The 15,284-nt window shown below is 33.5% G+C and overlaps 1 protein-coding gene and 1 pseudogene across 2 annotated transcripts; both read left to right on the top strand.

Annotated features, from left to right (window-relative positions):
• Positions 1 to 782: 782 nt before the first annotated feature.
• On the top strand, positions 783 to 1,403 carry LOC148566003 (uncharacterized). The gene has a single exon (XM_088487334.1). It carries the CDS (start codon positions 783 to 785, stop codon positions 1,401 to 1,403), a length of 621 nt encoding a protein of 206 aa, XP_088343460.1.
• A 6,181-nt stretch (positions 1,404 to 7,584) lies between these two features.
• On the top strand, positions 7,585 to 11,168 carry LOC107644167 (phospholipase A(1) LCAT3-like; annotated as a pseudogene). The gene is made up of 8 exons (XR_015883165.1): positions 7,585 to 8,079; positions 8,277 to 8,368; positions 8,511 to 8,638; positions 8,797 to 8,932; positions 9,047 to 9,098; positions 9,705 to 9,805; positions 10,783 to 10,885; positions 11,000 to 11,168. The product of XR_015883165.1 is annotated as a phospholipase A(1) LCAT3-like (transcript).
• The last annotated feature ends 4,116 nt before the right edge of the window (positions 11,169 to 15,284 follow it).

Here is a 15,284-nt window from a genome sequence, read left to right as displayed (position 1 = left end):
TTCATCATTCTAGTTTGTTTTCTTAACTTGGTTTCATTCTTCCATGTTCTTTGCTTTGTTCAATTTTGTCATTCAGATACTTTTATGATTATTTAATGCAAGGATTATTTCTTTTTAATTCAATTTCAATTCTAATAATCATGTCTTCTTTTAATTCCCTTTCATGTGCTATGGATTCTTTATTTACAATGCGTGAGTAGTTTCCTTACTTGATGGGGAGTTGATTAAAAGGAACTCTTGAGTTGGAAGGATTGAAAGAAAATTTGTAATTGGGTTAATTGTTGGATTGCTATCTTGTCACCGACGCCAATCCCGTTGAACTAAGTGGGTTGCAACTTGTGAACAGATCTGGCATTCCAACTTGTTTGACTTTCCCTTACCTAGTAAAGGATAACCAAACAGAACAACCATTAATTATAAATTAATCTTACAATCACCCCATCAATAGTAGAAATTCCAACCAATCAACTCCCAGTCAAGGCTTTTATTCATATTATTTAATTTTCCTCAATTTACATTCCAATTTACTTAGCTCAACTTCTTTGAACATCTGATTAATAAGATAGCACACTTTTCTGCAATTCGTTGGGAGACGACCTGGGACTTAAAACTCCCAGTAATTTTTAATTTAACTCTCTGTGACATATTTCTAAATTGATAGGCAGATTTTCGGTGAGTTAAGAACTATACTTGCAACGTAACTATTTTAATAATTTTTAATTCACCAGCTTCTGCGTCTCATCAAGGGAGCAAGATTTGGTGAGCTAAAGTTGGAGGTCGGGATGAAGTTCAATAGCAAACATGATTTTATTGAGGCCGTGAGAAAGTTCACCATACAAGAGGGGAGGCAAATCAATTTCAAAAGAAATGAGAGTTATAGGGTGAGAGCTGTTTGCAAGTACAAGAAGGAGGGTTGTAAGTGGGTTGCATATGCCTCTATGGATCATGAAGGGACTTGCTGGCAGATGAAAACATTCAACAACAACCACATATGTGCAAGGAGAACTAAAAATAGGGCAGCAAATAGGAAGTGGTTAGCCTCAAAGCTGGTAAAGAAAATAAGAAAATATCCTAACCTGAAACATGGAGAAGCGTCTGATTACTTCAAGAGGAAGTGTGATATTGACCTCAATAAGTCCTCTCTGACTAGAGCCTTAAGTGATGCAAGGAACATTGTATATGGAGATGCGGCAGCACAATACACACTTCTTAGAGACTATGCAGAGACACTATTGAAAAGTAACCCTGGATCAACTATTAAAATAGGAGTGAAGCCGCAGCCTGAAGGAGAACCAACTTTCGAAAAAATGTACATATGTCTCGATGGATGCAAGAAAGGATTCAAGGCTGGGTGTCGGCCTCTAATTGGGCTAGATGGAGCCTTTTTGGAGGACAAATACTAGCCGCAGTTGGACAAGACGCCAGCAACCATATATATGTCATCGCTTGGGCCATTGTAGAGGTTGAGAACAAGGAAAACTGGTGATGGTTTATGGAGCTTCTGTTAGATGATCTGGGTGATGTAGCCTCTAAAAAATTGTGCTTTATGTCTGACATGCAAAAGGTAATATTTAAGCTTTAAAAAAATTTGACTGCAACTATCAAGGACTCTGTTGGGACATAATTTAAATTTAAGGGTTTAGATAGAGTCATAACTGTTTATTTGGGGGGCTTAATTGGGGCTCGATAACAGTAATTGCTAACAGATAGAGTCATATGATGGCAGGGGTTAATTCCAACAGTCCGTGAATTGATGCCTGGAGTGCACCATAGGTTTTGTGTGTGGCACCTATGGAAGAACTTTAACAAGCAGTGGAACACACAAGAGTTAAGAACCATGTTATGGGAATGTGCAAGAGAGACAACTAGGCATGGTTTTGAACAGAAAATGGAGAAAGTAAAGAGAAAGAATGAGGAAGCCTGGGCCTACTTGAACAAATGGCCAAAGGAAAGTTGGACGAAGGCATACTTTAGTCATGATCTGAAGCTGGATAACATTTGTAATAACGCGTGCGAGGTCTTCAAAGCAAGGATAAAGGAGTATAGGAAAAAGCCTATACTCACTCTACTAGAGGAAGTACGCATGTTCGTGATGAGAACAATTGCAAAAAAACAAAGTGAAGCTGCAACACCACATTGGCAGGTTACCTCCTATTCAGAGGAGCAGACTAGAGAAGATAAGGAAGGAGTCACAAAAATGGCGTCCGGTGTGGTGTGGTGATGATGGCTATCATAAATTTGAGATTCATGGATTTCCAACAAACATGGCTGTTGACTTGGAAAAGCATATATGCACATGCAGATTCTAGCAGATCACAGGTATAAGATTCTTTTTTTTTTCTTACTTGGTAGTAGTTATAAAATGTCTTAGAAGTACATATGAGGTCTCATTGGCAACTTTTGTAGGAATTGTAACGTTGATTGAAATATAAACTGTTTGTGACGTGAATGAATATAAACTATTTGTGACTGAACCTCCTCTTTGATTGAATATAATCTGGATTTCAGGCATGCCATGTGTCCACGCATGTGCTGCAATAGCTAGACTCAATGGGAATCCTGAAGACTATTGTCACAAGTGGTTGACAATGGATTCATATAAAGAAACATATAAGCATTCCTTGAATCCCATCCCTGGACAAGCAATGTGGGAGAAGTCTCAGTATAGTAGGCCCCAGGCTCCCAAGATTCGGAGGAAGCCAGGTCCTTTGAAGCAGAAACGACGAAAGGATGCAGATGAAGAGCCTTCAGGAAGTAAGAAGAGTAAGACAGATGCAACAAAGCTACCTAGAAAGTACAAGGAGTTTTCTTGTGCTTACTGTGGGACAAAAGGTCACACGAAGAGAAGTTGCTCCCACAGAAAAGCTGATGATATTGCAGCTGCCCTTGCTGCTACTGCAGCAGCTGTAATAGCTAAGGAGAAACAAAAGGGTGCTAATGCAGCAACTAATGTTGCCACTTCTGCAGCAGCTGGTGTTGCCACTTCTTCAACAACTGGTGTTGCTACTTCTGCAGCAACTAATGTTGCTACTTCTGCAGCCCCAACAAATGCTCCTTCGGAGATTGTGCTTTCACAGACCCATTTTTCACAACCAGATAATGGAGATCAGGAACAAGTAGGATTCCGATATGTCCTATTATTTGTGTTTTTAATGGTTATTTAAAAAAAATATCTATTTAAATTAATTTTAACTTTGACTGACGGGGACTTGTATTATACTCATGCAATCATAGGTGACTCCTGCAACGAGGCCCGACAAATTACAGCCTAAGAGGAAAGCATTTCCAGCCCCAGGATCATCAAGTGTTGACCCATTGCAAGGAGCAAGTGCTGGAACATCTTCAATGATGGCTGAATTCATGAAATTTGTCCCAACACCAGGAGTGAAGCCAGCATTCAAACCTCCTAGGAAGAAATGAATGATGTTTAGTTGTGATAGACTATTATAGTTGGGGTAGTTGTTTTCTTAATTATGTTTATCTTGTGTCACTGGAACATGGTTATATGTGTGTGTCCAAATACTTGGCTATTTTGTTAAAGAATTTCTGGATGTATTTTGTTAATGACTTTCTGGATATTTGTTCAGTTGTTGGCAAGCAATGCTTTTGGATATTCACTAAATGTAGACACTTTATTTCAGGTTTATGAATGGTACAAATATGTTTAATATTTAGCTTTCCTTTCTTACTATTGCAATATGACATATGTACCAGAGGAGCTAAAACCATGCTTCTTTTTCATGAAAATCTGAATACAATACTTTCATTCACCCTCAGAGTACACACCTTCAGGCCCACACTTTTAATCAAAATTTAATCATACTTACACCATACATAACAATCAGAAACACAACTAAACAAATAACCAAACTTAAAATACTAATCCATATTTTCAAACACCTAATTTCAACTTCCGTTGAAGTAATTCTCCATGCTAAATTCATCTTCCAACTATCATCACTGCTTGTAGGTTGTGTTTTGTCCACTAAACTCTGTTCTTCTTCACTGTCTGCCCACATAAAGAAACCACACCACATTCTCCCAGAACTTTGCCAATTTTGCAACAACCAGCAAAAAGAAAAAATCTTAAGATTACTCATCAACCACAAATACCAGTAGCAACACATTGAGGAAGAAGAAGACGACATTGAGAACTTACATTATAATTTGGACACCCATAAAAGGAGATCAGGATTAGCATTTGTTCCAGACCAGCGAAGCACTGGACGCATTCCACAACCACACCAGTTAGGAATCTTTCCCAACCTCCCACCATTAAGGTTCCTCAGGGAAGCCCCATGAGAACGTGATCGTGCAGAACTCACTACAGGTTGGCTTCCTGAACTCATCATTTCTCCAGCACAGTCTTCATCGTATTCGAAAAGGAGGGTTGCAAATTAGGGTTTTATCATCTATGGAGGGGTTAAATTGAGTTGATTCAAATTTGGCCACATCATTCACTCATCAAGAATCCACCCTGGCAAGCTACATGACACTTGGATACACACGCTGGCGACTTAACGTGCCACATCAGCGTTCCGTTAACGGAACTATCGACAAGGGTAAACGTGGGGCACGATTCAATATTTGAGGGTTTTAATTTGGTAACTATAAATTTTGGGGTCCAAAATGGGATTCAACTCACAGTTTTTCACTTCATAATTAACACCATGACAAATTGACAAGTAACTCATTTAATTTCTGACAACACAGACTGGAGTAGAAGAGTTGAAGAAGAGGAGGAGTAGAGTTTGAAGAAAAGTGCTCGGCAATTGAAAATGAGAATCAAGCTAGGATTAAAGTGGCAGGAAGAAGCATAACTAAAAGCAACACAACTTCAAGAGAAAAATTATAAATTGATGCAGACACAGGGAAACCAACTTGTTAATATCAAGGCAGTTCAAATTTACAATCAAACATGAACAATATAAATTCATATCTGCCTACTACACTTACACATGCAAATATGTACCAAACTAAGAATCTATTGTTCCTCAAACACAGTGAATTTATATACTTACCATCATCATTTAGTTATAGTCACCATGAAATTAATCGATCAACCACCTGTCCACATCCTCAAAAACAAGACCTAATTTCTAACTACAAGAGCTTCATCAAACTCCATGTAGTTTTCATAGAAAATGCAAAAAGAATGGAACCTTGATGCGTTTGGAGTAGGTGGAAGAAGCAGAGGTGGAGGAAGAAGGAATGAAGTCAGAGTTAGTGGCCAGGAAGAGAAACAGGGCGGCGACAGTGAGACACAATGCACAAACAGTGGAGGCGGAAGAAGACAGACGGCCGAAAACGTCAAGAACCCTAACATTTTTTTTTTCGGCTTAGCTAGGTAGACAACCGAGCATCTGAACAATATAAATAGGGGAATGCTAGGGGAACAATGACTATTTTGAACAACACGAACAACCACCAATCAAATAAAAACACACTACATCTCTAAATTAATCATCTAAATTTTAATATTAAAATAACCATTCGTACACTAGTAAAATGAACATCTGATATATCTATTGTTTACATTGTTTAATATTTTCATTGTCTACCTATACTTTTCCATATAAATAAGAGTGAATACCTCACTCGGCCCCTGACAATTATCTCAAAAGGACAACGAGGCTCCCAAGAAAAAAAAACACTAAATCCGACCCCTGATCTTTTTTTTTGGAACTGATTAGCCCCTGTGCCAAAAAAATTACATTGGCGTTTTTTGGCACAGGGGCCTCGTTGTCCTTTCGAGGTAATTGTCAGGGCCAGGTTGGATTTTTTTTGTCAAGGGTCTCGTTCTCTTTCGAGGTAATTGTTAGGGGCTATTTTGGATTTTTCTCTATAAATAATGGTCTAGAAATTTGGCCGAACAAAGATAAAAAAAATACTACTTAAATTATTCAAACCAAAAATTCTATTCAGTTATTTCAAAATTTTAACTTTTATACCCTAATTTACCAAATCAATATTTCCCTCGCCCAACATTATCGAATCGAACAAAATAACTATCCAATTAAGAATTAAAATAACTATCTGCATACTTATTGAACTGAACATTGAGCATGTTTTACTTGTATTTACTTAAACTAACCATCCTCATAAGAAACACAATAACCATCCGCCAGTCTAGTGAATTGAACAACTAGCATATTATTCGTTATCAATGCATGAACTTTCGCTGCTTACCTTATTAGATTGTTCACTCTCCACATCAATGGACACGTGAGGAGGAAGGCACAGGTGCGACTGTGGCTGTGGAGGGAACTGCTGCACACAGTGAGGCTACGAGGGTGTCAGCGGGGGGCTGCAGCGGCATCGATATGGCTGGAGAAGGGGTTGCAGCGGCACGGGGTTTGGATGAAGACGAGGGTGTTTCTTGTTCTAGATGTTGTGTTGTTGTAAGGACTAAGGAAACATGAATAAGTTGAAGGGAGGTTTTGGGTTTGGTGGTTGGAGAAGGGGAGATGCGGGAATGAGATTGAAAACATCAATATTGATGGGAGAAAGGGGAAGGGGAAGAACAATAGAGGCGCGAAACCAAATACACCTAAATATCTTCGTGTTACATCCAAATATTTTCGTGTTACACCTAAATTTGCTATAAATACAGAAAAAAAAATTCTCTAATGCTGCATTTTTCCCCTTTTTCTTCTTTTTCTTATTTCTTTCTTTCTTTTAGTTAAATGAATGCAAGTTTATCATCTTCCAAGTAATTTTGTAGTATTATGTATTTCTTCTTCTTCTTTGTTTGATTTTTTTGTTTTAATTCTTGTTAAGAGAGTAAAACAAGAAGAAACTTGAGAAGATAAAACCAAAAAGAAAAGATGAATAAAAAAAAAAAGAAAAAGAAGATGGTGATGATGATGATGATGATGATAAAAAAAGAAGCAGTAGAAGATGAAGAGGAAGAAGAGGAAGAGTTTTGAATTATACAGAACTTATCAGAATAAAAATACACCCAAATATATTCGTATTACACCCAAATTTGCTGCAAATACAGAAAAATGTTTCTTTTAATGCTGCATTTTTTCTTCTTTTTTTCCGTATTTCTTTCTTTCTTTTAGTTAAATGAATGTAAGTTCATCATCTTCCAAGTAATTTTGCAGCATTATGCGTTTTTTCTTCTTCTTTGTTTGATTTTTTTATTCTTGTTAATAGAGTAAAACAAGAAGAAATTTGAGAAGGTAAAACAAAAAGGAAAAGATGAATAAGAAAAAATACTACAAGAAAAAAGACCTATGACTACGCTTTTTTCTTGTCACGTTTTTATGAGGGTGGTGATTGATTAGAGATTTGACCATATTTTTTCTTGCTACGCTTAAAAAGCGTGGAAAAAAGGCCTATAGCCATACTTTTATGAAGGTGGCAATTGATTTGAGATTTGGCCACGCTTTTTTCTGTCACACTTCAAAAACGTGACCATAGAAAAACACAGAGACATTTTTAAAACGTGGTGAAAAGTTTTTGATATTGAAACGTTTTTAAAGTGTCCCCATTTCCAATAACTCTATTAGTACCCCTAGAAAAGCGTAGCGAAAAGGTTCCCTTAAAAAAAAAAAGAAACTACCAAGTCCCAAACGCGCAACTAACTCATCACTCATCAGACTTAGCTTCTACTCTTCTCCCCTGTAAGGCTGTAACACCATTACGCCAGCGCTCTGAAAACCCTAACACTCAGACAGAGCTCATCGGCGTCGCTTGCACTCTCTCATCTATCGGCGCTCCCTCCGTCGTATCCCCTAACCCGTCTTTGCTGGCGTTCACACTCCCTCGGCGCTCATTACTCACCGCGTCGGTCAGCCAACGGAGATCGCCTTTCCTACCTCCGCGCCGCCAGTCTCTGCCCTCCTTCCTCTATTGTCTCTTCTCATCTGCTCTACCGCCTTCTCAGCCAACGGGAACGGTGGAAGTTTCGGTTCAGTGAACGAGGACCTTCTCCAGAACATTCTGGCGAGGCTCCCGGCTCGTTGGTTCGCTTCCGCTGCTTGCGTCAGCAAATCATGGATCTCTGTCTGCAATCGAATCCTTACTCGTCCAAAGCTCTCTTCTGCCCTTTCTCTCAATCCTTCACTTTTCGTAAGTTTCACCTATTTCCCCCAAATCAAAACATTTCTTAAAAGCTATGGTTAATTGAAAATGGAAATGGAGCTTTGTGATTCTATCAGCTTGTTTTTGGAGTAAAATTTTCAAATTTGTACTCAAAATGATACATGTTATGTTCTGATAAACTTGATTAGTTCTGATTCCGAGTCAGATTGTGTTCAACTTTTCAGGTTACACTGAAACACTTGACCAGAAATCTGATATTGTGGTCCCTGAAGATGATCATGGCCTCTATGCAATTGATATTCTAGATCCATCCTTGGTAATTTATTCAATTGTTAATTGATTAAACCAATAATCAACAGTTCAACATAGCCTATTTTATTTTTTGTTATTTTTGGGAATTTTAATTAAGTGATCTGATTTGATTTGATTTTCTGCTGTTATGTGAAATGTTGTTGCAGTTTACGAAATGTATACATTTGACTGAGGTGTATCATTTCCATGATATGATTGACATGCTTGTTGGGTGTGGCTACAAGAAAGGAACCACATTGCTTGGTTATGGTTATGACTTCAGCCAAAGCAATAGGTAAATTGCTAGGCCCCTTCAGCATAATATCAAGTTTAATCAGTGATTTATTTATTTGTTTAGTGGTTTCCCATGGGTATTCCACCTTTCAATTATCAAGGAAGGAAACTAATCCCCTTCAGCATAACTATGTGCCTTATTTTTGTTTGTGTTGGCAGAATTGACAAGCTGATGGATGGCCTTAAAGCCAAGTTGGAAACTGCTTACAAAGCCTCTGGTGGAAGGAAAGTTAACTTGATTTCCCATTCTATGGGAGGAATCATGATCCTGTGTTTCTTGCCTCTTCACCGTGATGTGCGCTTATAAAACTCATGCTATTTCTACGATATATTGCATAGAGTTAGAGAAGAAAGTTATCCCATGTAGTTTGAAAATACTTACCAGTGAGTTTGGACATTGTTTTGGCAGGATTTTGTCAAATATGTGAATAAGTAGAATTGCTTGGCTTGTCCTTTTCAAGGTAATTCCTATGTCTTTTTTTTTTATGCTCTTCTTAATTGGGTATTTGGATGTGTGGAACTAAACTCATCTTCTAATATTTCACATATTTTTGTTGTGCTATCAAATATTTTGATTACTCTATAAACACTCATTTAGGCAGAAACTTGCCCATCTTGAAAGTCGTACATATGGTAGTCCATGCTGCATAATTTCTTGACAATAATGCTTTTCTTCAAATTTATGAAGTGATAATGCTAAGGCTAAATTATCATGCCTTTTCACTTCAAAGCTTCGTTTTTTCTTTAGTTCATTATGTTCTTTGGTATGACCTTGATCTTTTAATGACATTTTCCCCAGATTGCATAAAAATAAGTACCAAAGCATGTTCATCTTCCATTTTTGTTTGCTTCCTATGAATAACATGTCACTTTTCTTTGATGACTTTTTTTATTTATGGTCCAGAGTATAAATATAGTATGTGATGATGAAAGTTACAAAAGAATGCAGTTGGTTGTAAAAATTCCCATACTCTGGGTCATGGGCTTAGCATTCTTTTCCTTATATACTCTTATGTTCCTCCTTTCTTGATTCCGTAACCTTCCGGATTTACGTTCCTCATGAACAGGAGCCCCTGGATGCATCAATGATACTTTATTAACTGGACTAGAGTTTGTTGATGGCTTTGAAAGCTATTTTTTAGTATCAAGGTGGACTATGCATCAATTGGTAAATTCTTGATCTCAAGTGATTTGTACGGTCAGAATCTTTGTCTGTTTGAATGATGGCATGATGCTGTAACGAAAGTTTAAAGGGATCTCCGTTTGTTGAATCATGAAGGATGAGATAATTATGTATGCCTTAGTTAATTTAGTTGACTTTTAATTTGAGCTTTCTTTACCATATACGTGTAAGCCCCTTTTACTTTCTTATATATCTTAGCCTGCAAGTGATGATGTTAGTGCTACGTAATTAAAAAATCAAACTACTTCTATTGTGATTTTTTTTTTTTTAATTATCTCCCAGTTGTCATATCATGTGCTAGTCTTGCCCTGGCTGATGCTGGAATAATGATGAATGACCTTGTTGCATCAGTTTCTTTGGTATGAATCTTTCTCACATTTGCAGTCTTCTGAATGCGTGTAAACCTGTTTTATTAGTGCTTAAGCTGTGTCTATTATAAACTTTGTCTTGAAATTTTGATTTACTATCAAACTTGATCTTCTGCAATCTTCTACTTAGTTTTGATTTTCCCCAAAAATTACATGTTTCTTTATTTAACGATTGCAGTCCTGTCTCAGTAGTCAGTAAGAATCCTGTCTCAGTAAGAATCTGAAAATAATATCAGTGCATAAAGTTCAATGCTAAAATAATTATGAGTCAAAACCAAGAACCAAATGTTCATTATTCTGAATTTGAATTGAGGGAAAACATTTGCAATTGATATGAATGACAAGGGTGTCAACCCGGGGAGACATTTTTGGCATTGTGAGAATAAATCAATGAAGAAAATAATCGTTCTATTGTATAAATTAATTGTAAAATTTAATTTAGGATTCTTTTTAAGCTTGCTAGAATTTAATTTGGGAAGCTGATCAACTTGCAGATCTTGTAAGACCTTTGTTCCATTTATACTTTTTAATGATATGATTTTTTCTTGATTTTAATTATTTCTTAAAATCTGTTTCTGAATATTACCATTGAAGGGTACTGTCATCAAATCAGTTGACCGGGAACTTACCATCGGCACTTTGAACTTTCCCCACCATACTCAACAGAAAATGGAAGACACCGCTCCTATTTCTAAAGGTCTCCTCCTCCTATCAAAGATGTTTCAAGTACTTCTCTTCCTCCTTCTTGTCCTAATAATAATAAGCCTAATAGAAAAAGCCAAATCCTAACGTGTTAAGTTTTAAACAAAAGGTGTTGAGGACTTGAGGTAGATAAAGCATCTGACGTGACATGGTTAGAGGAGATTCAACCGCCGGAAAACTTGATGGTTAAGAGAAGGCAATACATAGGTCCTACTATAAGAAGACATTGACGGCATAGATAAATATAACTAGTTTGTAAAAAATTAATTTTTTTTATATTTTTTGTTTTTTTTTGTTTTTGCACGGCTGTGTTTGGTTTGAAGAGCTTGTAATCATTTGCACTGTAATTTGAACTCGAAATTTATTTTGTATTTGAATATTAGTTTTTTAATGTATTAAATAATTATAGCAAAAATTATATTTCACTAATTACTGTTTGATTTGTTTTGTAATAAAAATTGCATACTATATTTATAGGTTTGGTAATAAAAAAGGATTGAAAATTTATATTGTGCAGCGATGAAGGTAAAGTCAGAAAAATGATTTTTTTTTTTCTTAATTTGATAAGGCTATTGCCATGCTTTTAAAGTGTGGTCGTATTTCTTACTATCGTCACGTTTTAAAAACGTGGCTATATCTCGATATCGCCACACTTTTAAAGCGTGACCACAGCTCTATTGGCACGTTTCATATGACCACGCTTTAAAAGTGTGGCCATATCTCTCACATAAGGGCAAACTTTTAAGCGTGGCAATATATTTAAAAAACGTGGCAAAAAAAGTGTGGCAATAAGTCACCAAAAGTGTGGCGATAGAGCAACCGCCATGCTAGTAGATGTGACCCTTTCAAAAGCATGGTGGTAGTTCAAAAAGCATGGCGATGTGACCCTTTCAAAAGTATGGTGGTAGCTCAAAAAACATGGCAAAAATCTATCGCCATGCTTTTTTCAACTTTTTGCCACACTTTAAAAGCATGGCAATAGAAGTATTTTCTTGTAGTTAAAAAAGAAGAAGGTGATAATGATAAAAAAAAAAAAAAGAAGCAGTAGAAGATGAAAAGGAAAAAGAGGAAGAGTTTTGAATTATGCAGAACTTATTAGAATAAAAATACACCTAAAATTCTTAAAATACACCAAAATATCTTCTTGTTACACCCAAATATTTCCGTGTTACACCCAAATTTGTTGCAAATACAGAAAAATGTTTCTTCTAATGCTACATTTTTACTTCTAAATTGAACCACACCTCAACCACTTGATTGGATTCAAAACAATAAAAAGAGGAGAAGAAATTCCAATGAAAAAAGAAGGAGGCAAAGGAGGAGAAGGAAGAGGTGGTGTTGATGACGACGATAAGAAGAAGAACGTGCAGTAACGGCACGAAGCGCGTGAATATAAATTACTTGTAAAGACTTGTATGGGAAAAATGCTTGTATATAGAGAATAATTCTTTGAAATAATGTCATCGTATTCTAAGGATGAGATTAATTTTCATAATTTAATGCGAATCTTCTTATTATTTTGTTTGTCATTTGAATACTATTCATAAAAAATAGTTACTAAAAGTAAAATACTATAGAAAGAGAGACAGAAAATTTTTAGATTTATTATTCTGCTTTGTTTCTTAATCCTCACTTAATATACTCAAATTTAATAGCTTTGATGGTGGTGAGTTTTTGTAATTAGTTACAAAGTTTTAACTTTCTCTTTCTCTCTCGCTCTCTCTATGATTTTAAACAAACTCAATTTTGTTATTAAATAATTTTTTAAGTTCAGAATATTTTTAACTTCCTATATAATAAGTATCTTTTAAATTATCTAATGCATAAAAAGATCCATCTTTTCATTTATCTTAAAAGTTAAAAATTAAAGTTAAATGATATTTATTCTATTTTTTTAAGCAAAAAAATAAACATAAAAACAGAGAAACTCCATAAAAGAGTAATATTAAATTTCATGTTTTTATATATGAGAACATTATCGGTTATGATATTATATATTATCTTTATGCCAAATAACAAAAGATAAAAATCTATGATTTTAAACAAACTCAATTTTGTTATTAAATAATTTTTTAAGTTCAGAATATTTTTAACTTCCTATATAATAAATATCTTTTAAATTATCTAATGCATAAAAAGATCCATCTTTTCATTTATCTTAAAAGTTAACAATTAAAGTCAAATGATATTTGTTCTTTTCTTTAAGTAAAAAAATAAACATAAAGACAGAGAAACTCCATACAAGAGTAATATTAAGTTTCATATTCTTATATATGAGAACATTATCAGTTATTATGTTATATATTATCTTTGTACCATGTAACAAAAGGTAAAAATCTATTTCTTCTTTTTGTTACGTATTCTTTTTTCTGTCTAAATTAGCTTGTATATTATCAACTTATTTCTATTATCTATGTAATATTTTTTTCTGGTAGTTATCCATTAATAAATATTGAATTAATAATTCTGTTTATTATTGTACTTCAATATGTTTATTTCAATTAAACTCAGAAAATTATCAAAATTTAAACTTATTCCCTTGAACTATTTTTTGATCATATGGCTGGAATCGTTTAAATGGAAGGTTTTAGATCCTAAAATTTTTAAATTTAAAGAAAAATATAATAAAATAAATTAAAAAACCTAATAAAATAAAATGGTTTAAAAAATAGAATATATATATAAAAAAATAATAAATTAAAACTTACATGGCCCATGATTTAGAAAAATAAAGAGAGAAAAATAATCATGAAGGTTGAAATAATAAAAAATATATAACACAATTCTTATCTTACTACATATAAATGTTATAAGTCAATCTAATAATCAATAAAAAAATAATATTATTTAATATAAAATAGATTTAAAAAAAAGAGATTAACAAAATTCTTATCTTAGCTTGCTAGATTATTTAAAAAATCAATTAACAAAATTATTATCCAACGTAAATAGATTAAAAATAAAAAAAGAATTAACAAAATGCAAAGAGATTTTCACTCTACTAATAATAGGTGGAGGTTTTTTTTTTCATCTTTTATATGTCAATCATGTGACAAATGAATAATATTAAATTAATTAATTTTTTTGTAATATAATTTAAAAAATTAATAAATATTAAATCTAGTGCTCTATATAATTAAATGCTAAATTTAGTATTTTACATAATTTTTTTTTTACCAAAGATAGGAGACTCGAACCCGCAACCTCTTAATTGAGTATGGGGAGACTATGCCATTTGAACTCTTACTCATTGGCATATTCTACATAATTAATAGTTTAAAAAATTAACATATTAATGTTTTTAACGAATTCTTGATAGGTGCAAACTTTCTTTCTTACCTCCTTTATATATGTCAATCAAATATTGATGGACTTTTTGATGCCATCATTTTTCTTAAATCAATGATAGGGGGATTCAAACCATATCATTTGAATTATAATCTATTGACTTCTTAATGTCATCATTCATAGATAAAGACATGTAAAAATAAATAAGAACGCGTATAAGATAAAAAAATTTATTTCTTTCTGCATAAATTGACAAATAGAGAAGAAGACATAGCACTATTTTTTTGTACGTAAAAAATTTGAAATAAATTAAAAAGATAGATGAATGACTGAAAATATAAATTAGAAAAGTAAATTGAAGAAAAAAAATGTAAGTAGAAGTTATGCATGAAAGTAGTAGCAGCTGCAAAACCAAATGAAATTTACAATGGCAGTAGATAAAGGCAATGAAGCCGAAGTAATTGAAAGGTATTGAAGAAAGGAGAAGAGCTACACCAAAAAAAATACAGAAAAATATATCAAAAATAAAAATAGTAGATTTTTTTAAGAAATTACAAAAAAAATTTGAATAAAATAATTAGTATAAAACTAAACTATTGGTGAGAGTACAACATATTCAAAATAAAAGGAAGAATGTGAAGACAATGATAAAACAAAAGATATAATTAAAATTAACATAAAATTAAACAAAACATGAAAATGATAAAAATTATGAAAATATTGATATTTATATTAGTCTATTTTTTGATTTATTAGCAATTTGTAGATAACTTATAATTTTTTTTGGTTGAAAAATATACTATTATTGTTATAGGAATAATAAAATTATTTTTATTTTATTGAAAAGTTATTGAATTTTTTAAAATAAATTTTATAATTATTTTATTTTTTAATTTACTTTATAAAATAATTTGTTAGAGAATAAATATAATTCAAAAGAATTAAATACTAAAGTCATGATCAACTATTTGTATTGTGTTTATATATTGTTATAAATGATAGATAAAAGACCAAAAAAAAAAAAAAGATAATATTAGCCATAACTATAACGTTGATAACGGTAGTTCTCATAAGTTAATAATAGCAATTACGTTACATTACCGAAC

This window comes from Arachis ipaensis, chromosome B5 (genome assembly GCF_059453495.1).
Source record: "Arachis ipaensis isolate K30076 ecotype BB chromosome B5, ASM5945349v1, whole genome shotgun sequence".
Taxonomy (NCBI): Eukaryota; Viridiplantae; Streptophyta; class Magnoliopsida; order Fabales; family Fabaceae; genus Arachis; species Arachis ipaensis.
Note: the sequence above shows the minus strand (reverse complement) of the source record. Positions and strands in the feature narration are given on the sequence as shown.

Coding starts and splice junctions, on each gene's coding strand:
- LOC148566003 (XM_088487334.1), top strand. CDS start 783: ATGAAGTTCAATAGCAAACATGATTTTATTGAGGCCGTGAGAAAGTTC.